The sequence below is a fragment of the Lepisosteus platostomus genome, chromosome 13 (genome assembly GCF_059453375.1).
Source record: "Lepisosteus platostomus isolate fLepPlt1 chromosome 13, fLepPlt1.hap1, whole genome shotgun sequence".
Classification (NCBI taxonomy): domain Eukaryota; kingdom Metazoa; phylum Chordata; class Actinopteri; order Semionotiformes; family Lepisosteidae; genus Lepisosteus; species Lepisosteus platostomus.
This window is the reverse complement of record NC_142623.1, coordinates 9,097,180-9,121,186: the sequence shown is the minus strand read 5'-3', so window position 1 is coordinate 9,121,186 and position 24,007 is coordinate 9,097,180. Positions and strand designations below refer to the sequence as shown.

Genomic DNA, 24,007 nt, shown 5'->3' with positions numbered 1-24,007 from the left:
AACCTTTTCATGACTGTTAATTTTTTTCACTATTCTGAAGATACGTCGTGCTACATATCATATTAATATGTGTCATGGGTAAATGCTGCAAAATGTCTTCACACAAGGAAACATTTCTAACATGAATAGGCAGTTCTGAACAAGTGAGATTTCAAAAAAAGATCATGACTGCATGTTGAATCTCATCTTGCAGGGCACGCTTGGCCTTTTGGGATCTTGAGCCACATGTTTTAAGTTCATGTTGTTGTTTTTTCGGAGAAAAAAAATGCATTTACAAAGAAAACCTGGTTTGAAGGCTTAGATGGAAATTTGTCATGGAGTGCAAATCAACAGTAATGACAAAACAGATCAGATCATGTTAATCATGGTATTAGTTAAAAATCCCTGGTTGTCAGCAATTTCTCTGGTGTTCAAACTGGAGACTTTTATTTTAATTTTCTATATTTCATAACAATATACAGTGGTCTCTACATAAACAGGTTTTGTGAGGAGGACTCCAGCAGTTACTTTAACCCATCTCAATATTGATTGTTTTGAGTTGAAGCACTTTATTAGTCTGGCTCAGGAGAAAGCTATTAGTTTAGAGACAAGTTCAGATGTTAAAAGTACATGTTTTTATTGATTACTCACAGAAAGAAAACACAAATCTCATGCACTAAACAGCTTTAATCCTCCCGCCTGACCATACATTTTTTAGTGTCTATTATACAGTTACTGAATTTTATCTTGCCAATATAATGTCATTTCATTATCTGTAGAACACAGAAACTGTTTCAAGTGCATCAGTTTACACTTCAACTCACTTCTCTGTAAGCAGAGGTAACGTAATAGTTGTACAGTAGTTTAAAGTTAAGTTTTTAAGTAAATCAGTCAAAAACAAAACAAGTCAAAGCAAAACACACAGTGGATGTGAGGAAACAGTTGTAATAGGATACCACAAGTAGCCGTACTCACAATCTTTAGTTTTAGTGAAGAAATACAAATACAAACTGCTGAAGACAGCTTGCTTTTAGTCACTAGAGCCATCCTCTACAGACTGAATGTGTTCCACTGTTGAGCTGATGAAAAGCTTTAACATATTATTTGCATATCGGCAGTCCTCTGCATTGACTGCTTGCAGATACCCCTAACACGTGATCAAGTGTGGGTGTGTACGTGTCTGTGTGTGCCCTGTGATGGACTGGCGTCCCATCCAGGGTATAGGCCTCACACCAGGTGCTAGCCAGGATAGGCTCTAGCTCCCCCCTGACGCTCTATTGGATGCAGTTAGAAAAGATGGTTGGTCAAGGGCAGTAGCAGTTTTTAGACAGAGGAGGGAGAAACAGCAAAGCCAGAAAAGCAGTGTGGACTCTGATTCTTGTACCTTTATGCATGTGCATTTGGCGTCATACGTCCTGCTACTACTACAGTATTAGCCATGGTACACGTTCAAATGTAAAATTAGAGAAGAGCACATACAGTAGGTATGGCAGATCTTATAGCAGGTCCAATTCTAACACTTTCCTGTCCCAAAATATATTAAGAACCCTAGGGCTGAAAATATGCCCATCCAGTCTTATAAGCTGTATTTAAAAGAAAGCAAAGCAAAAACGGAAAATCGATAAAACATAAGCACCGTACACTTCACTGAATGTGTGCGTTACCATTGCAAAGTTGCAAAGCTACTCAAGAAGGAACATCCGATTTAACTTGCTCACATCCCAAGAGAGAGTGGGGGTGACCCACGCAGGACAAGGGGCATGTCCTGGATTTCTCCATTTCCTACATGGGAACTTTCAAACTTCACTGTGTGGAGTTCCTGCTTTAATAGAAATGGCATGGCAGCATAGCTTTTAAATGTTTTATGTGGAAAAACTATGTCTGTAAATCTTTATTTTAAAACGTTACATTTCTATACCAACCAATCTTCTTCCCTGCACAGACTCAGAACACCCCTTTATTCTTAATGCACTTAACTGTCACAGATTTAACGAGTTTTGTGTGTATTTCTCAAATATCTTCATAGAATAAGATCAACTGGAAAAATAACATCAAGACTGAAGGCAACTTTCAGCTGTGTATTTAAAAAAACCCATCAGCAACATTTGTGGACTGACATCCATCAAAACTACAAAATGTATTTCTGATTGTATACCTTTTATATATTATATCTGAAAGGCCGCAAGGTTAAGAACTTACTGTTTTGCTTACTTTTGAAGAGGTTTGGTGATTTCTGAATGGAATGCTATTATTTGAGAGTTTGGCTGTCTTGCATAAATACATCATCTTCATTTTTAGTAAAGTGCAATAGTGGCCAGTGCTCTTGATTATTATCGACTTAATAACTTAGCTTACAAGTACCTTCTTTCAGGTCTTAAGCTGCAGATGGTTAAAAGTGACATAAAAAAGAGACTCAGATCTTTTCTAGGAATGTTATGCAGCACTGATTTACAGCTAATATACCTATGAGCACCACTATTATCTGATTCATTACACACTTTTTAAGAGAAAAAGAGATGGTCAGGCCATGTTGATCATCCCAGTGAGTGATGTGTTGGGTGCCTTCCTTACCCAGGAGACGCGAGTTCAAGTCAAACATTCCCTGAGCTACACAGAATTTCTTTCCCCATAGGTCAAAAAAGGCAAAGGGTAAGATCAAAATCACGATCTCGGATAAACTGTCTTCCCGTGATTATGCTTAATCCCTATTGACCATGCCTTCCCAAGACATGGAAGTCTTAAGTCTGGGTCATCCATGTTAAAGATTCTGATGAAACCAGAGTTCACACATAACAAGCAAAATGAAAATCTGTGATTTTCCATGACTACAAGAAAAGTCACACCTTGAAAAGTAAAAAATAATAATCAGTGAGATTTGAAAGAATGTTCAGATAAAATTCCAACATAAGATGACTAGTGCCGCAGTTTGTATGATCTTAATCAAAAAGGTGCAAAAATAACATTCTTAACAACAGAAAACAGGCACAAATCAAAATATTAAATATTTTAAGCTCAGACAGATATTTTCTATTTACTGGGGATGCCTTAATATGACTTTATGAAGTGATCAACTAAAGAAAGCCTTAAAGTCTGTGTTTTTTCTCAGTTTGCTACAAAGAAGTGCAGGCACAGAAAATAATTTTACAACATTCATGACTTTACGTGACAATGTGAACCCTACAGAAGGCCGCCCATCAGTGGGAGGGCCCCCTTCAGTGACACCCTAAATAGGGTGCTCAGCTGGTAAGGCACTAGGCTCCTGTGGCAACAAAGGAGTTCAGATCCAGAAGGAAAGCACTCTCCCAGTAAGACACAGCTGGAGAGAATTCAGGAGGAGAGATGAGGCTGAGGGCTCAGCCTTTCTTCATTAACAGCTTCCAAACAGGTCCGGAAACACTGCACTGAGGGAATCCTGGGTTGTTCGTTGTGTACGATCTACAGACTCTTCCTACTTTCTGGATCCTGTGTACATGCTGTTAGAGTCACTGGCCGTTTGTTGTGAGAGTGACACAACACAGGAAAAGGATGACATGATCCCTTTTCTGGGCCATCCGGCGATTTGATCTTGCCTGGTAAGAAAGATTTACAGACACACCAGCTTACACACCGAGCACACAGCACCACACTTCAGATCCTGCAGAGGGGAAAGAGGAAAAAGAAAGGAGAGGACCATGCAGTCAAATGAAACTGAGACATTTACTCAAACAGGCTTGAGCCACACAAGAGTCCAGCTTCTCTTAGATGTTGCTTCCAAATAACATGCAGAAGGAAGAGGAGACTTAACATGTTATACCAACCCCCCAAAAAATAAAATATCTACAGTATACTTCGAACACAGCTTTCTTTATGTTTTCATTTCTTGTGTTGCTTGTGGAAATGCGCACGTTCTGAATGTCTGTTTCCCACTTACAGAAAGATAAATTATCCACATTTGTTCAGGTGCCACACATGCAGGCTGGAGTAAGAGTGGCATCCAAGCCCCAGACTGTCACCTCCCGGCAGATTCTCTCATTTCAAATGTTGAAATGCACCCAGGTGACCTGGGGATACCAAAGCTTAAGGTGATTTGAGTATTATTTGAGTTATTATTTGCAACTGATTAATTCCTGATTTTTAGGTGGCCTAAATAATGTCCAGTGGAATGGATGGTACTGGTTGTGTGAAGGATGAGACACACACTGATGACCCTCCACTGAAGAAAGGTTGGTGGCAAAAGGAAAGTCTATGAGATCCCTTAAAAATGTATGACTTTCCCAACATTTTGATTCTAAATCATGCTTTGTCTTAAAAAAAGTAAACAAAGAAGAACACAGAAGACACACAACTGGGACTGTATGACACAGGAAAAGCACCGAGACAGGGAAAAGCACTGAGACTAACACAATTGGTTGTGCAACAGAAAACTCCAAGATGTATAGTAAGCAGCAAACAATTTGGACTTCTAAGCTCTTCTGTTTGGAAGAAAAAAATGGTGCTGACTAATTCATTTGAGTTTTCCTCCCTTTAGGGATAATGAAAAACGTGATTTCAGGTGAAGAAACAAAATAGAGCTCCAGTAAAGGAGTATTATAAAAGGGGGAGACATTTCTAGTACTTTGCATGCAATGTGGACCACTGACCAGCTGCATAAAACACCTTAAGTCAAATTTCCTTTTCATTTTTTTGCCATTATATGTTCTTTCAGTTTTTGGGATGTTACACAAAGCAGCAAAGTACATTGAAAGAAAATACCCTAGTTTAAAAATCTTAGGTTATTTAATACTTCAGCAGCTTTATGCAACTTTCAGGTTATGCAGCTCATTACTGAGACAAATTAATAATGAAAGCCGTCATGGGTCACAAAGCACACAACAGATACTCAGGGGATGCATGTGGAGAAGAAGAGGACTGAGAAGGGTAATGAGTTTTCTTAAAAATCGGGTGATGACAAGACAGTCCCCATTCTCCTGTCTCTCTCCTTCTCCGGCTAGGCCTCACCGACCCTACTGCGCCTCCTCACTGCACCAGCATGGGGAATCATGGGAAGGGTTGAAAAACAAGGGAGAGAACACAAGGTTAATGAACGGCAATAAATTCTGTAGGCACTGTTAATGTAAACAGGCTCTCTTGCTGACATCATTAGTGTTATTCATCAATTAAAGGCATGGAGAGTCTCCAATAATTTAATTAATTCACTCAAGGTTTTGAAAAATGAACTTTTTTTGCAAAGGTTTCAGGATCAGGATCCTCCACAGAGACGATAATAAATGAGCTGCATTATTATGTACAGTTTCATCCACCATGTTAGCAAAAGGTTTCAAGCTAGAGTTTTATAATTGAAAATCTTATTTTTCAATGTAATGTAGGAAACCATATTCAGGAAACAGTTTCTATGGGAGTCTGAAAAAGCCGACACTTCAGTTTCCTTTCTGGATTGACTGGACATATACTGTAGTGCCGTCGTGATCTAAATACCTGGAGAAAATGCTGGTCTTCCTGATGGTCATACGCATTGAGCAGATTGTACATAAAAGTATTTACCACTGGCAAGAATATCAGACGGAACATTTCCAAAGCAAGTGCGCACACAACTGTTTTTTCAAGACTGCTTGTGTGGATGTGTTTTGTCATATCAAGGCCACTTGGGGCCACACGTTTACATCACATGGTACAATGTGTGTCATTAGCACCCTCAGTGAGTGCTAGACTGAGGCTTCAGTGACCTCTGGTGGATAAAAGACGCTATATTTTTCTCCCCAAAGCAGTCTGGTTTCTTTTTAATTATTCTTTTAATTAATTGCATCCGTGTTGCACTCTTCACCCCCAAAGGATCCCAGAGTGCTTCCAATACAGGAGGGCTCTCCCTTTGTTCATCCCTGAGGCGCAGCTCCTACGTGGGTGGCGTGTGGCACTCACTCAGCTCCAGCAGCTCCACTGCACAGCACACCAGGGGGAGGAGTGAGAAATTACCTCATCGATTGAATTCTGGTGGTAGTTAGGGAGGCCAGACTAGGAACACCAGAGTGGAATTTAGTCAGGCCACAGGGGATGACACCCCTGCTTGTACAAACAAGGCAATAGGATCTTTAGTGACCCAGTTTCACATTATATATTATATAGCATTATATCATATCTGAAGAATGGCACCTCCTATGGTAAAGTGTCCCCTGTCACTATACCGGGGCTGTGGTTTGGAATATTTGGTCCAGAGAAAACAGTGACCCCTATTGGTCCACCAGCGACCTGTCTCCAACCCCGGTGATGATGAAGAACAGCTTTTCTTTGCTTCCGAGATCTGATGGGTTCAGGCTTCAAGCTGTGGGTGAAGCCTGTTTAATGTTCATTTGTTCCAGAGGAGACTGGTCACTCAGGTGTGCAGTAAATAGTATGGAACTCAAAGTGGTTTACACAGACCCTCTCAAAATGTTGTTATATGTACCACTTGACTTATTTTATAAAACTTCAACTCTATATTCCATCCAAAGTCATAGTACGCTTACAATATTTTTTCGAAGTTTTTTTTAAAGTTCAGTCATTAAGACACATATTAATCAATATTAATGCGTGAATGATTGGCAGAGACTGAGTAATCTGTTGATTACGATATCTCTCCTGACATAGATTATAAAGCAGTTGCCTTGGTCTCCGAATGAGCATCTAACAGGCATCCTACCAAGAGAAAGGAGCATGAAGTGATTTGTACTGAAATGGATGGCTGAACACGTCTATTAATTTCCTGCCTGATCAGCCTGTATAAACATGTTGTCATAACAACCCCAAGTTCATTTACTTTGTGGTTTGTGTCATTATAGTTCTGGTGAAAGTGTTTTTCTGTTTCCCTAACAGTTGTATCAGATACAGTAGTTTACTTTGGACTGTAAAAATAAAATTGCGTCCCTTGTCAAGTGCAGGTGTCGGAGACTGGGTGTTCCAGGTGATCTGAGTGTGGTGGAGGGTGTGATTCTGGATCCATAAAGCTGCACATCCCATCTGACTGTCAGCCTATGAGCAGAGTGGGTCCGATGTCTCTTTTCCCTATGATATGCTCCCTTTATGGGAATGTACATTGTGACAGTTTAGGGACTGTCATTGACTTGTGGTTCCAGGATTCTGCAGAGGCAATGCAGAAGCTCCTTAGACCTGTGATAAATACATAGTAACATAGTAAATAAAAGTGTGGGAACTTACAGTGTCTCATAGGTGCTGTCCCTGGACTTCACGAACTTCATGATGAAGAATATGCCCGCCTGAGCCCCCAGCACCAAGATGATTCCTCCAATAAAGCTGGAGAGGTCGAAGTTCGCCTGTTTATACACTGGCATAGGTTCTGTGGGAGATGGACCATCTGAAAAGAAAAGAAAACATTTTTCCCAATCGGATTGTCTCAATCAGAGTACATACATGGTATGCAGGTATTTTTTCAGCTACCAAAAGATGCTTAAATGCATCACATCTAGTTTTCTTCCTGTGTACTGAAAATGTCACCAATGGGAAACTCTGTCTCTCCTCCTTTCAATTTCGAAGCTGTAGAGCTCAATCTCCTTTCAAGAAAGGAGTTGCCACAAATCCAGGAACAGATCGGGGAATAATGCATGATCAAAAATAAACCTACTGTAGAAATGAAGTAAGCGACTCCATCCTTGTTGGTTGTTGAATAAACTGAATCCATTGGCATGCAAATCACTTTTTTTCTGCATTCAAAACCATAGAGAAGTTTTTCATACATTTTGAGGCAAAGCTCTTATGTTTTTGCCTAAAAACTAATAACAAAATTACACTATGAGGCTTATGAAGTGTCTGTTAACAGAAATATATTAAAGAAGAATGTACTTCAGATCTAAAATATTTAGTGGGGTCTTTAAAAGCACTTCTTACACTATGTAATCTAAAATGGTGTTGTGTTGAAGTGTTGAAGACTCTCTCATAGGTCTTCACTGCATGACCTCGAAGAACAAATTAAATTATGTTAAGAAGTCCTTATATCAGCTTATAATTGCAAACAAAAAGTGAATTCCATTCATGTAATCATCTAATAGCAGCTATTAACATACTGTACCTTGGGGCAGATGAGTACTTCTGCCAACTTGACGTTAATGCAAAACATTTAAGGTCAAACTGCAGTAAAGGTAATTTTACTCAATGATTTTTGTTAAAAAATGATTTTACAATAAACAAAAGAGCTGCATACCTTTGACTAATGAAATACTGTATATACTGTATACTGTGTATTTTAATTCCCTCACCATATTGGCTGTGAATAAGAGTTCTGAGCTGCGCACTGCAAAGAATGTCTTATTTTACAAGAAGGTATCAAGGAGTCCCATCTGAGAAGTGTGCAAAGTGTGATCCTTAATTGCCGCTGCCTGGGTTGCCTAATGAATTATTCACAGGCAGAAGTTTGTGTTACAACCTTCAATTAATCATGATCTACTATGGGCTCTGACATATGGGCCAGAGAGAAATCCTGCCCCAAATGACTAGTCATTTCATTTTCACTTAAAGGAGTAATTCATTTTCAAGCTGGATTTAGTATTATTCTTTCTATTAAGAAATAAAAGAAAGGTTACAAACAAGAAGCCATTTGACCTACTGTACTTGATTGCTAATAGCTTATTGATCTGCATTCATCCATCCATTTCTTGACAGATCTAGGGAATTAGCGTCAAGAAATGGATGGGGAGCCTGGTCCAGCCACCCACCATCCTTTGTGTAAAGTAAAGTACAGTATCTCATGCCCTCATTTGTCAATGCAAATCCTCGCAACTTTTGTGTGTGTGCTTGTGCCCTTGTTTTATTGCTCAGGAAAATGTTAACTGTTTTCAGTTTGTCAGTATCTTTCTGGATGCTGAAAAATTGTATTAGGTCCCAGGGTTATCTCCCATGCGAAAAGGTGAAATGGCTTCAGTTCATTTGTCTTGCCTGCTTATGACATAGACCTATAAAGAATAAGGTCAGTCTTCTTCAAACTTTCCTGTTAGAAGTTATGGAAATGGGATCATGTCTAATGACAAGTGGTTGTGCAGGAGGCCCGATCAAATGTCTCAAGCCCTTCTGAACAGCAAAGTGGGTCCCTGCTCTTAAAACAGGGGTCTCAAACTCAGTTCCAGATATACCTAGAGTTGTCTTGTTTTGTTCCCCTAATCTTCAAACTACTGTACATGAGTAAATCTATATGGATACATCTTTAACAAAGTACTTAATTATCTGCATGATTATAATACTTTTAAAAAGGCTTTGAGTTGTTTTATTGGAAACAGTATTTTTAAGTGAGTTTTTTGAGAAATTAACTGTAAAAGACTTTAAGAAAAATGCTATGTGGATCTACGTCAGAATAAAAATTGTGACTTTACTGTTACACTGATTACTCAAACTGGAAGAAAAAACAGAAGTCACTCCAGCAACAGAGTTTAAAAACCCATGTTTACTACAACAGGCAAATACAAATTCGGTGGGTGTAATAAAAAATAATTAGATTTTTTAAATTAAACTTACATGTCATTTTAATAAAATGCCTTTTTTTAGTTTCTGCAGTATTCACTGAATCCCACAGAACACAAGTTCCCAAAGACACTATGTGAAATGCCCCAAGTAGAAATATTTGAACAGAAAAATAAAAGACTTGTTAAAATGCAAACGAGCACTCTGATGTTGTGCTGAGTCTTAGAAATCTCAATTCTAAACAACCATTGCTAACTAGCAAAAGGTAGAGTAGTAAAGACACTGAAGGTGGTGGGCTTCTTCCCAGGTATAAGTTTCACCTCAGGAGGTTGAGACAGACCCTCTCAGCTCTGACATACAGTACAGGGCATCTTTGCTTACCAGTGCTGCTGCTGGGGACTGTGCTTCCTGGAGCTAGACACCACAGACAGGACATTCAGACACACATTCAGACAGACAGGCAGGTAGAAAAAGATGAAGAAAGATGTTACTGACATTCCCACACTCTGTCTGACCACTAATCAAATATTGCAACACAGACTATTCAAAAATGACAAATAATTGAAAATGTTCACTAAAAACAGCAAGACTCAGATCTGTGTGATAGCCATCTCCCTACTGATGGATGTTAACGAAATATTTATTCCAAGTGTTCTGGTTAAATATTTAACAAAGGAAGATCATAGCTTATTAAGGTGTCCTCAAAAAGCGATACTGTCCTTTAACTTCGATATGAAGTGTTTTTTTCCCATTTAAAAGCAATACTCCATGCAACCAAACTAACTGAATTTAATATTATAGTTAAAGAAAACACTATCCATATTTAATTCATAAAGTACAGTATACAGTAGAGTACTGAAGGTGTTGAATGCAGCCAGGCCCTATTGTTTAACTAAAGAGCTCAATAGAATATTTTCTGTCACTCAAGCAATGAGACAAACACAGACTCTTTCTCATGTACCAAGACATAGGAAAGTACAAACACAAAGACAAACACACCCACACCTGCACAAATATTATGAACTGAAAAACACAAAGTCAGAACGAAGCACATCACTAAACCATGTAGTGTAGAAACGTGCCCCCAGTGGATTCAATGAGGAAAAGCTTCTAGAACACAATCCAAGCTGTCGCTGAGCTGTGGCACTGGCCAGCTATGACCTGAGTCCCCCATGTGAGTGTGTATTGGGAAAACCAGGGTGCAGTTGTCCAGATTACAGTGTTATTAGTGAGAGCCATGCAAGTCTCTATGAACTATACAATATTTCACTCAACATCTGTGCACAGCTGTTCCAAGGACTGTAGTGGCAGGAGGAGCTAATTAACAAGTGGCAATTAGAGAGCTGGAGAAAAGGAAGAGATGAATAAGTGTTGATTGCAAGAAAATTAAAACAAACACAACAGACAACAGAAAACATATTTCTGGTGAAAAAACGTGTCCGGGTGCACCTATTGCAGACACAGAGACACTTGCAGAATCCTATCACCATCTCTAAACAATGTAACCACAAACGTTAACAGACAGTCAACACATAGCAGGCCACTCTGGGGTACAAATACAATGTGACGCACAAAGACAAAGCAAAGGCAGAAAACAAGCCCTCTGGGCCCTTGCACGCTCACACTGTGAGTAGGAGGGGAAGCAGGAACTTACCGATGCACATAGCAGTGTCATTGTACAACGAGCAGCCCTGAGATTCCTCACTGCTGGCCACACAGCCAGTGTCATTGCCTGTAACAACAAGGGGAACAGAAAGGGAGGGGAGATGGAGGGAGAAAGAGAGATTAGAAAAGAAAGCGCACTCAGGCACCAAAATATCACAGCTATAGAGATATGTGATTCATGCACAGCTGAGGTCAAATCTTTGTGAAATATTTGCAAATAATGCAGTGTACATAAAATATTGTAAGTAAAAAATGCTAACTTAGTACAGTACTGACTTTTATGTATGGAAGTGGCGGTAAGAAAAGTCTTGGTGTGATTCTCATAGTTAGGACTAGGGACACTGTTTTTTTGTGAAGGGCACCTTGATAAACAGTATATACTGTGGAATACAGGATGACAGTGTACTCTCATAATAAATGGAAGTTGATGCTCATGCATCAACTGATGTGAGAAAACACTTGTGTTTCAAAGCAGGTAGTGTAAAACAGTGGTTAAGGGACAACAATGACATTATTGCATGTCTGTCTGACAGACTTGAGGCCCCCAGTATTAACTAGAGCCCGCCAAACCTTTCTGTCTACATTGGAAAACTGTGCTCTGGGAAGACTGGTGTGATATTCAACTAGCACACATCACAATCATGGCTGTAAAACACATCTTTTGATGGCTGTTGCCCTGATACATGCGGTACATTACCACATTATTCACAGAACAAGCCATCTATGTTTTAATGCCCACTACTGTGACAATGGTTTTGTGCAAAAGACATCAAAAGCACTATTCTACTATCAGCACAAAGGCGTTGTGTAGAAAGATAAGCTTGGACACTTCACTGTAACCGAGTCTTACTATTCCAGTTAAATTTTAAGGATTCCATGATAAAGCCCTGAGAACGAAATAAGAACGATTAACTGATTCTTTGAAAAAAACAGTGCAAGCACTAAATGGTTTCTGAGAACTTTAGTCACTATACTCAGGACAGAGAGTCTTTATTATTCCCTTATTCTTTAAATCTTTGTCCTAGATTTAACACAGATTATATACCAAGATTATATACTTGGTTCACAGATTTTCACACAGCTGATATATTTTACCAATTATGTGGAAAGGCTTTTGCTACGAGTCCTGCACACCCCAACAACAGCGGTTCTGTTGAAAAGCACTGCTGGGTTAAGAGGATGAAAAGTAGTTTCACTGTTTGTAAAGCCCTGGTCTGTCGTGTTGAGCAGAAAAAAAACACGTTGCCAGGAGCCACAGGGGAAATCTGCTTAAATCCCAAGTAATTCTTCTCCTGTGTGAATTGCAAGAAAGTGCACTGCAGGAGGGCAGCATGGTGGAGCAGTGTTTAGCACTTGCAGCCATGGGGACCCAGCTTCAGTTCCTGGGATGCTTGGAGCGTGGAGTTTGTATGTTCTCCCCGAGTTCAAATGGGTTTCCTCTGGGTGCCCAAGTTTCCTTCCACAATTCCAAGACGTACTGATAGGTTAATTGGCTTCTGGGAAAACTGGCCTTGGTGTGTGTGTGTGTGTGTTAATTGAACCTTTGACTCATACTCATCAATATGGCCTTTAAAAATCATAATGAAGGTTTCAATTAGGGCATGGAGTTAGTTTTTTCCTTTACCATTTTATTTCAGAATCGTTCTAGATGCATTCTGGGACTTAACCAGGACTTAACCAGGACTTAACCAGGACTTAAAATGAACAAACTGAAAGTAATGAGACTTTTTATTCTTCAACAGAGAAGACCATGAGGGGCCCTGATATAAGTATTCAAAATCCTATGTGGAACTAACAAAGGTAACTCAGTAGATCCTTCAGAATAAACACTGAAATTTAAACCAGAGGACACAAGCGGAAAGTAGAAACTATGAGGAAGTGCATTAAAAACTAAGAACAGCAGGAACGTCTTTCCACAAAGGGTTATGGGAGTTTGGAACAGGCTACCCAACCATGTTGAAGTTGATACTCAGGCTTCTTTATTCAATACCAGCAATGACACCTTAACATTATAACTGAAAAAAAGTGTTAAACTATTAATTGTTTGTGATCTTATTTTTAACAAGACTGTTTCTGTTATTACGTGGTGCCAGCTGGCTTCAAAGATTAGGAGAATTTAAGAAACAGCAATACTGAGATAATTGTTCAAATAGGAAAAGTGGTGGTTACTCCCCAAATTTAAAACCCTGTTCTTAGAAAACATGAAGGACCAGAGCTCTACAGGAGTTTACTACACTAGCTGTTGAGTAATCAGACATACTGCAGATTACATTTTTGAGCAACTCAAAACCACTGCTTTTAATAGCACAACCTAACATCCGTTAACAGTCTCACCAGATCAGAAACAACACAGTTTATTCTATCTTCCTGTATCTCTCTCCTGCATCTTTTGTAATGACATTATTCTGTTTCCCACAGCTGTCTCAGTTCACTGGTTCAATACTCTACCTCTCCAAGTAACCTAGCAACCAGGTACTGATGGTGCTTAAGCTCAGGAATGGTTCCCTGGGCAACGAGATGAGACGCCACCCCATGTCCCCACGCCCTTTCTTTTTCTCCATCCCCTCAGTGCCCTGCTGACCAAGCGAAACTGCTGAGTCACTTTGAAGACTATGTCATCACACTGACGTCTTGCAAGATTCAGGACATTTATTTATAGCAAGGTCAGGATGTACCCAAAAAAAACATTGAAATCAGCACACTGCATGATGCATCACACAAGCTGTGCATCCATCAAATTGCTCACTGCAGTTAAGGCTTCCCTGAGCTGTTAATTTTGAGGTCATTGGTCTAAATGAGGGGCAGTAAGTTGTTACAGTGGTAAGCATTGCTGCCTCGCAGCTCTGGGGTCTTCTGGGGTTCAGTTCCAGACCTGGGGTGGTATCTGTGTGGAATTTGAATGTTCTCCCCGTGTTTGTGGGTTTCCTCCAGTTACCCCAGTTTCCTCCCACAGCCCAAAAACCTACTGGTAAGTTAACTGGTTTCTGGGAAAATTGGCCCGGGTGCGTTTGAGTGCGATTGTGTCTGTGTGTCAGCCCTGTGATGGTGTACACTGCCTTGCGCCCGTTGCATCTTGGAATAGGCACCGGCTTCCCCAGAAACCCTGAAGTGGAAGATCCGGTTATGAAATTGATGGAAGGTTTTAATGAGGTCAAATGAAAAAGAACACTTTTTCTCATTGTGGTGTTTACCCTCCAGGCCAGAAGAGACTGTACCACATCATTATCCTTTGATATGTCCAAAAGCATATCCTCCAATTGCACTGTTAAGGAAGAACCCTGCCCGATCTAGAAAGATCACTTAATGCTCTTCTGTCTTACACACAAAACTAGGGAACACTATAGGCTTAAAAAGCTCCATGGTGCTTTACAGGAACAAGAGCCAATAGGAGGAGCAGAGCATCTCTCTCTGCCATCACTGTAAGCCTGTACAGCCCTCACCAACTAATCCCAGTCCAAACCTTGGTTAATTCAAAGTCACAGCCAGATCCAAACCAGCAGATCAGACTGCTTGATACTGTTTTTAAGGCCGATTTCCTAAGAAGACAGAAGGTTTCCCACATAGTTTCAACTCCGACTTTTTCAGTAAGGAAGCTGAAGTGAGGAATGCAAGATAATTCGTTTTGTTTGAGGATCTCCAGGTTAAACCTTTTGTAGAGACACAGAAAAATACCCTTCTTCCATGTAAACCTCCAGATGCCATATAATACAAAAAACCACTTACTGGAGATAATGCCGTCCAATTTCAATTCATTATAATTATCAAAATAATGTTGGATAAAGCTTCTGGATCTTGGAACCTTAAAATACAGAACTGTGTGATGTTTTTGGGATCTAAATAGGCCGATAGTGTAGTATGTTAGTAAGAGTTAAGATATTGTTGGCTCTCACTAAAATAAAAGGCTTCATAACTCAAAGCACATTGATTTTTAATCTCCAACAGTGTGGAGAGTGTTAAGATCGCCTCTTGAGTGGGGGAATGATGTTGCGCTTAGTGCAGGGCTACTTCTTTTATAGCTGCCAGGCTCATGTTTTCAATTATTCACAGGCCCCAGTGGGGTTGCTATGCCAGCTCTTGGATACCACTGGGGGTATCGGATTTCACAGCTGGGTTTTCTTACTCCTGTATCTTGCCCTAAGCCCTTTTCACTGCAAGGCTACCCAGAACTGTAAGTTTTACAGTCTTCTTACAGTCTTCTTTTCAAATTTGTATGAATGGTTCAGAATATTTTATGATTTTTCCAAAGCACAATTTGCTTTCATTAAATAAGAAATACATTCATATGCTTTTTTTCTAGCCACGTGATACAGTAGCTCAGCTCACTGGGCATCATCTGGTTATTGTACAAACCATTTGTGTCTTCAGTACCATGTGTGGGAACATTTGTTTTGTATGATTGTTTTGTCAACTGAGTTCATAATAGAAGTCTCTTGCTGGTCAAAAAGGAACCAAATAGGTTTACGCCACATTTAAAATAATACATAATTATTATGCAATGGTAAGCATTACTATATTATTACTCATGCTGAGATAAATGTTGTTGCTAAAGCATTTGAACACCACTAGAAAGGAGACAGTAATAAAACATAAAAAGAAGGAGCAAATAAGTCCATCAGGAATGGACACAAGGTTCATTCCAGTGAGAGCCTTTTCTGGCCTAGTTCTTACCATTATCACACTGTTTCCACACACAGCCTGTGATGTTCATCGAGGAGTCACCACTGATACAGTCAGTGCAGGACATCAGCTGAGAGCAGTCCCCTTCAACAAAACAGAAAAAAAACACTGCTGATGCAGACAAGATCAAAGAAAGCAGCTGTTGCTGAAGTCACTATCCTGGTTTCTTTTGAGAAATGGATGGATGCGATCCTATGATCAATTAACTACTAACTACCTAACTACTTAATGGGCCAGATGAGTCGATCGGCCTCATTTTTTTAACTTTTCTTATGTTCAGGCATTAAACGTACTTACTCAGACTGCCTTTTCAGTAGGGTTATCACCCATTCGTCCTTTATCTGAACACCCTTCCTGGTGAGGGTTATAGCCACCCAGTGCCTAATCCAGAAATATCAGGACTGCAGCCCAGACAGGACATCAGTCCATCACACACACGCACGCACAGAGGGACACCCATTAACCACACTGCCAATAGAGCTTAAATATGGACCACAAATCTCTCATACGCCTTGAGGACGAGAAAACTTGAAAGATAAACAAAGTACAAGCTTTTCTTATGTGTTTGTTACATGGAAGTATTCCTTAATTGGGCAAAATAAAATTAAAAAAATAACAAAACATTTAGAGCAATGTGTAAACATTCATTAAGCATGATTCAGAGAATGTGATTTGGAAAAGCACCCTAAATCACATTATTTCAGCTGCTTGCTTGGAAAATTTCAAAGTTATTCGGCTCCAGAGCACAAATATGCTCCCTTCTTTTGCATGCAAATGTTTTAAGGTTCTCCATGAATCAAGATTGCACAGTGGGCTATATGTCACGGAATGGACTGGGTTTGCAAAGCAACCTCATAAAATCAGCTTGATCAGATGTCTCCAAGGCCCCTTTCATGTGGCTGACTGGACGTCGTTTCATCTTATGGGAGTGTAATGGAAAAGCAAACACTGAATTATGGCACCAGAAGGGCTTTCTCATGCTACCATGTTACTCCAGTTTCCCTGCTGCTATACAAAAAACACTACTACTCATTTACTGTTGTCTCAACCAGTCTGCTCCTGCCTATGGTCAGCCTCGTATCTCTCCTTACATCATACCTCTTCCCACTCCCTCAGCTTCTCCTCTTCTACCAGGTTTTCTGTACCTCTTCTGCTATTCAGTCTTCACCCTTGCCCCACAGCTGTGATGAACAACCTACAGGCATCAGACCTGCTCTTTCCATGACCATGTTTCCACACCTGCTTGGAGCTCATCTGCATAACCTCTCAGATCTCAGCTGCGCTGGTCAATACTGTATTATTACAACATGAAATCATAATGCTACTAATTCATACTGGCAATGTAACTTGCAAACTGCACTTATTGTAAACAAGGTACTGTATCCATGCCTACAGGATGTTCACATGACTGCTCTCAATCCACACTATAGTACACACTTTTAATTCTTAATCATCTCATTCATCTTCCTTGACTTTCTGATGTGATACTTATGTCTAGCTAAGCTGCCATGTTGTTAATTAATTTAATCTTATTGTACAAACAAAATTGTTCCTTGTACCAATTTTTAATCCGTCTTTCGGATGAGACGTTAAACCGAGGTCCTGACTCTCGGTGGTCATTAAAGAACCCCGGGCATTTCTCGACAAGAGTAGGGAGATATCCCAGGGTCCAGGCCAAATTTCACCCCTCGGCCTTTACCTTTACAATTACAAATTGTCCCCATGTATGACAGGCTTGCACTTGCCCTGCGATGCACTGGCGCCTAGACAGGTGTACCCTGCCTTGTGCTCACTGCTTGTCAGGTAGGCTCTGGCTTCCCGTGACACCGTATGGTATAAATGACATGACACGACTAATTTTTAATGCAGATATTCTATATTTAAAGTTGCCTTGTGAAACAAACAAATAAATAATGACAGAGAACGTAAATGATGACAATAGTTTTACAAAACTTGAGTTTGTGTGGGAGGAAGGATTCCTGCAATTTACTGTACTAGCTATTTGTCATCAGGCATCAGATTGTATATTTAGAAACTAAGAAACCAAGTTGCAATGTATTGGCTAATACTAAAATCTAAGTTTGATTCACTCCAGTCTGAGAGCCTTGATACTCAGCATGCCTCAATGCCTCAATTAAACTGGAGAGAGATAAGAGCCTGTTAGCTGCTGTGCTCAAGAGAGTACATGGAGGTCACTTCTAAAAGGATTCTGCGCCCCCACTTAAAAGAACACTTAAAGCACACTGTAATATTTTCTATTTATTTAAAGGCATGATATGAATAAGTTCTATGAAACTTAAATATAGGAGCAAGTAACAGTCCACTACACAAAGAGCTGGGAGTGTCTGGAGCGATTAATCCTCTGTTGGTGCTGAATGTGAGTGGATAGGATCCTTTAAGTAACAGTTGAATAACATTTGTGGTTCAGCAAACTACTAACTCAAGTAAGGTAAGAAGAATAGTTCCATTGTGATGAGAAACCTTTATATGGTCTTATATGCTAGAGCAAGTCTTAGTAACAACAACATGACTGGTTTATCAGTCAAAGAACCCATTACTTAATTTGCTGTTTACAAGTTATTACAATTAATTAATCAATAATGTACATGAAAAGAAAACGATCAATTTAAAGCCCATGGCTTCTGCTGAGGAAGTATATTTAGAAAAGTAGTTTCATTGAAAGGGGCAAAACAGAACAGTGAAAAATATCTATTTTGGATAGCCCAGGTATGAATAATACAGACGACCACAGGAAACTTTCTTTTATGAACATTTACAATGAGAGCCAAAGCAGATACGTCATTCAATCCAGTTGTTCCATGAAGGTCAAAAGAAACGCTTAAATGAAATCCGAGCCTAAAACTATAGCCTATTTAGATTGACATTTCAACTACGATCATAAGATGTTAGGCAGGTTTAGAGACTTTTTTTTCGATTGCAAGGTACTGTATGTACTGTACGTTATTCCCCGCCGTTTGATCTCAACCACGCGTTGACACACTAATCAACAAGACAGCAGGACTTTTTTTCTAAACGTCAAACTACCGTATTAACGTTTACTGATTAAAAGCACACTGGTGTGACACTGTCGATGGAAACGCTAACGTAAGAGACGTCTTAGAGCAAACTCCTAAATGTTCCAGTTACATAAACCTTCAGGATTCACAATGGCTGTATTTACAGTAAGAGTGAAGCAGAACATACCGTACCTGCAGTTTGACAGCAACAGGTTTGTACAACCGTAAGGACAAACGCAGCTCCAACAGCGGCTCTAAAACAGCTCATCTTGGCAAAATGCAAACAACTGGGTTCCTTCAAATAAGGAATTGTCAGGAAAGGGAATCCAGTTTAAAAAACATGCACGAAAGTAACCGATATAGATAGTGGTACAGTATAAACCTTCGGTCCTTGGTAGTTATTTAGAAAGCTTCTCAAATTAAGAGACATGCAAAGCAACACGGTTACACAGGGTATTTCTCCGCGCTATGAAAAGATCTCTCGCGTGAAATGTACACCTGGTGCGCCTGGCACAGACCGCCTGGGGGTAAGAGACCTGATCCTGACCGCACTCCCTCCCTGAAATTAACACTTCGCGCCTGCGTGCTGTTCAGACCCGATGAGGCTGAGGGAAATACATCTAAAATCTAAATAAATGCCATTTTTTTCCCCATGAAAACTGAAGGAGATGGAGTAAGCAACATCTTTTAGCGGCGTTTGGTGTTCCTGAATACATGACCTCAGAAAATGAAATCAAGAGAGAGGGAGTACAGTACATTATTAGCTCTCGACCACAATTGTTGCTTTGACTGAAAAGTTCAGTTCACAATAAATGTTCATCTGTATACAAGAAGGGCGTGCAGCATTATAAAAATCATGCATGGGTTAGCGTAATGTACGTGCATTTGTGCTTTGTGTGTTTCTGCAGCTGAATCAGTTGAAATATAGAATTTTTGCTGAGGAACCAAATAACACCTAATAATGGAGACACGATCTGTTATACTTAACACGGCATGTACTGTACACTGTGGGTGCAGAAACACTTTGGGCACGGAATCCCAAAATTAGGGTAAAGTACCTTGGATAGGATGAAATTAACTTTATTCTGTTAGATTTAGATACGGCACATTTGCAAAATCGCTCTAGCCATAATGCTCGAAGGTAACGTGGTGCATCCAAATTAATGCATTTCCATTGAGTGGTCGCTGCCTATGGTGTATCCCTGACAGCACATACTGTATTTTAGACTCTCAGAGATACCGAGTCCAATTTGTAACTTCTTCAGTAAATGTAGCAAAAAGACTTGGTTTGCATTTTTAATTATGTTAGCATTTAATATCAACCATTCCATTCCATTCGTTCTCAGCTGCTCTGTTTTCATGAAAGAATTCTGTTCTGAATCAGTGCTTTACTTAAACTCGGGGGTTGCAATACACTCGAAAACTGGCTTGAAGCTTTGTTACATTTACAAAACGAAAAGAAATCAGGTGATCTCTCAGCCAACGTCAACGCAACAGGTGCTCCTCAGTTGTGAGTCGGAAAATCAGGGAAAGGAAACAAGCAAAACCAAAGTTCCGCCGTGCTAAACTTCATCGCATTCCTTCCTGCGCAGCGCACAATTTAGCGGGGATTTGTGTTTTATCAATCAGTACCTTTGTGCATTATGGACATATCACAGCCTCTGCATTTCTATGGAATATAACCAATATTGCACCCGCAGCTCCACTGCTGATAGTACTTGGTGCATTTAGCACAGATATGTACAATCCCACTAAATGATACTTTAAATTATCATAGGAACATGTAATAGGTTTATTCCATGCTGGAAAGAGAAGAGAGAAAGAACAACGTTTCGGCAGTGAAGCCTTCTTCAGGTGTGATCATCATTATGATTTGGTTACTGAAATATTTTGTGTATACCGTCAGACGTAACGCACAAAACATAAAAACAAAAACAATGACAGTATTATGTGGATTTTTCATACGTTATAACTTCTCACGGGAGCTGTGACTAAAAGAAAGTCACTTGGAGGCTCGCTTTTTTTGCCCGAAAAAGTCCTAGCACGGCAAAAATGGCTAACATCAAAATGTCGTAGCGATTCTAAACGCTGTCGGGGGGAAAAGTAGAATAACACAGCTGTGGCGCTCTTGAGAGATGTAAGTGTAGTAGTACACAGGGAGATACGAACACAAAGATGTTTACCTGATTGTCATGGGGATCAACACCGTGCCTTCGGCCGCTAACTCACTTGTCTTTTCTGTTTCCCAGTGTTCATGTAAACACAAAGAGCTTCCGGTAAGCTTCTTATTCGGAACTGAAAGTTTCACAAAGTAGACTTTAGAAAATATGCTTTTATTACCCATAGTGTATGGCTTAGGTATTTGGGGCATTGGGTGGTAGGAACTGGAATCTGTTGCCCACCGTAAAGATGTCACGGTGCAAACTTTGTTTGTCTTAACTTGTTAAGAGTAATTAGGAGTTTGATATCATATAGCCACTAGAGGGAGCCAAAGTGCCGTTTTCAACGTTAATTGATTTAAATTACATCCTCTATTTACATATGTACAGATGTCCGAGTCCGTGTGCACGTAAAAACTCAGATCCACACATGCACCGGCATACGCACACATGCGGAAATATCATACAAAAATGGCACCTTTTGAGTAAAAGCATTACACCTCATGTGTGACACATTAGCAGAATCTCAACACTCACAGAGAAGAATTACATCAATCCGACGAACGCTTCTAATTTTATCGAGTGACCTTTCAAATTCAGCGTGGCCTCACACAGCTGAAGAAAGAAGTCGGGCCTCTCACAGCTGCAAGACAATGCTGAACAGGACGTGACACGTGTTCCACTAGGTTTTGAACTACTTCCAGCCCATTTCTATCCCATCCTTCTCGTGGCTCACCATCAGCTGAGGTTGGACATGGGACTGGAAACTGCACAACTACCATCAGTTCCAATCTGGATGGAGATCTGAGGCGGGATCTGGCCAGGGAAGATGCTCTGAGCTCTGTCTCAGGTTTGTCACACCCTCAGCCTGCTGTTTTGAAAGTGTATGCATTTCAATGGAGGGCTCCATAATTCATTGGCCAATGACTGTTAAACCCCAAGGGCAGACATCTGATATGGATGGTGGAACAAGTAACGAATGATATATCTGTATCAAAGAATCCTCTTTTCACAACATTTTGTCTAGTCTCATAGGGCCAGTTTGTGAATATATATTCTTTATTCAATGAATAAATCCTTTAACACAGTTAGTTATCTTGTGACTCTGCGATTTTAAGCATACTGCACCATCATGCAATGTGGAAAACATTTCTTGAGTGTTCTCTTTGCTGGTGAGGCTCATCTGGCCATGGGATTTTGATCCTATGAAGTGCTAACAGGGACAGCACCCTAAATTTGAAACATTTCTTTGCTAACTTATTTCAATGTAATGAATGCCATCTATTCAACAATGGTTATTTATTAATGGTATTTGCTCTGTAGCTTACTGAACACTGTTTCACTCTAGAGGGTGAAAGGCAAAGACTTCAGGTGAATTAACTGCTCTCTGCCAGGAGGTGATAACGATTGTGGATGCTAAAGAATGAAGAACAGGATTTGGAAGGAGTAACAAAGCAACATTTGGTGGTTTTAGGTAATTGTTTGGAGGATGAGGGATGAGTTATGTCTCAGAGGACAATACGTAGGACAGTAAGTCCCCCCCAAAACCTCAGGTTATAGCTTGTTATGAAATTTGTCTAAAGACTACCTTATGAGTTATCAGAATTAGATTGGGGAGTACAAATGTCTAGGCTTTTCCATGGCGCCCTGAGTGAGGCCCGACTTTCTTAGAGGTCTGGTGTTGGACTGATGCAGTATATAGCAGAGGGAGCCGGTCTCCATGGCAACCAGGCTGTCATGGTTCAGTGGATTCAGACTCGGAGATCAGGAGAGGAAATCACACTGCTGGGGTTGCTTTTAATAGCAGTCAGAGGAACAGACAGTAAGAAATCACAGCAACCGTCTGCTGTCATCGTACACTTACAATCAATTGAAATTTCATGCCTATAATTCAGAGTTCCTTTCTATCACTGGATGTATTCAGATTCAAGATTTTCCCTGTTTGTCTTCTCCCTTTTTAACAGGAAATAAATCCATTTAAGGAAGAATCTGGAACAACCCCCAGTTTTAACACTATTTCATTTTCAGGTAGCGCCCGGGAATCCTTAACAACCTTAAATCATTACATAGGAATGATGGGATCATCTACAGTACAGTTTGTCCCATTACCACACTGGGCAATTAGTGTGGAATTTCAGGTCAAGAGGAAAAGCACCATCTAATGGTCTCCAGGCATCTCTTCGAGCTGTAATCTCATATCCCTTAAATCTGTCCCATCCAGGCACATCCACAACCTTGCTAAATTTCAGGGATCAGGGTGGTAAAGGTATTGAATATAGCCCCTGAGAAATCCTTTATAAGAAGTTAAGTTTCCTGGAATGGGTCACTCGGAGTAGCAACTAATCAAAATATTCACACTTCAGGGAAAAAAAGCAAACATTTTACAGAAGCAACAACTACAAAAACAAAGATTCCACTGATAGATTAAGATAATGAGGGTATGAAAACCAGATGCATGCATTCCTTGTTCACTTTCTGGAGAAACACAGTCCTCTGCTAGCTGATCAGAGGACGCTGCTCAAAAGTATGTCATTGTTAGGTAACAGTTAGGTAACTGTTGCCTGGTACAAGACTGCTGATCTTCGTCACACTTCAAAAAAGGCTACAAAAATTCATGAAAAAGTCATGAAAGAACACTGCATTTATATTTCACTGTTTCTTAAAACAGAGGGTAACATTTCTCACTTTTCACATGTATATTAGAATACTGTACACATGTATGACTAATCAATAAACAATAAAATCAGTCAAATTTGATACAATAAAAAATATTATTTGTATTTACTAGGGGAAAGTAGTATTACTTAATTATCAATTAAAGTTGTTACATAGGTTTGCTGTAGTTTCCAAACATACAGATAGAGGAAAGGTATCTACTGGACATTCTGTTAATAATGTGTCCAGAGAAACTCAGATCATACACCATCTATGACAGAGGATGAGGGGGTGAGAACTCAGTGAGAATTTGGGAACTTTTCAGTGCGCCATGACAGTGCCAACAAATAGGTGAGTCAGACTGGTGTGATACAGGAACAGGCTGGTAGCTGCCCACTGAAATGCCCTTTTTACCAGAGAAAGAATTGATCTGCAATA

General features: G+C 40.0%; 1 protein-coding gene across 9 annotated transcripts; it reads right to left on the bottom strand.

Moving 5' to 3' along the window:
- Positions 1 to 591: 591 nt before the first annotated feature.
- cd164l2 (CD164 sialomucin-like 2) lies at positions 592 to 21,118 on the bottom strand. 9 transcript variants are annotated; one of them, XR_015925945.1, is made up of 7 exons: positions 18,948 to 19,292; positions 15,730 to 15,822; positions 11,051 to 11,128; positions 9,778 to 9,810; positions 7,147 to 7,303; positions 3,890 to 4,977; positions 592 to 3,613 (listed from the first exon to the last, which is right to left on the bottom strand). XR_015925945.1 is itself a non-coding variant. In XM_088603017.1 (7 exons), exons 1-6 carry the CDS (start codon positions 19,021 to 19,023, stop codon positions 4,962 to 4,964), a joined length of 453 nt encoding a protein of 150 aa, XP_088459143.1. In that variant the 5' UTR covers positions 19,024 to 19,293; the 3' UTR covers positions 592 to 3,613; positions 4,957 to 4,961. The 9 variants fall into 9 exon arrangements, 8 of the variants coding, with proteins under 8 accessions (XP_088459143.1, XP_088459144.1, XP_088459141.1 ...); XM_088603017.1 differs by having other exon boundaries at positions 4,957 to 4,977; positions 18,948 to 19,293; XM_088603018.1 differs by having other exon boundaries at positions 4,961 to 4,977.
- Between the last annotated feature and the right edge of the window lie 2,889 nt (positions 21,119 to 24,007).

Coding starts and splice junctions, on each gene's coding strand:
- cd164l2 (XM_088603012.1), bottom strand. CDS start 19,023: ATGAGCTGTTTTAGAGCCGCTGTTGGAGCTGCGTTTGTCCTTACGGTT. Junction 11,129..15,729: donor GTGGAAACAGTGTGATAATG/GTAAGAACTAGG, acceptor TTGTTGTTACAG/GCAATGACACTGGCTGTGTG. Junction 9,811..11,050: donor TGACACTGCTATGTGCATCG/GTAAGTTCCTGC, acceptor TGTGGTGTCTAG/CTCCAGGAAGCACAGTCCCC.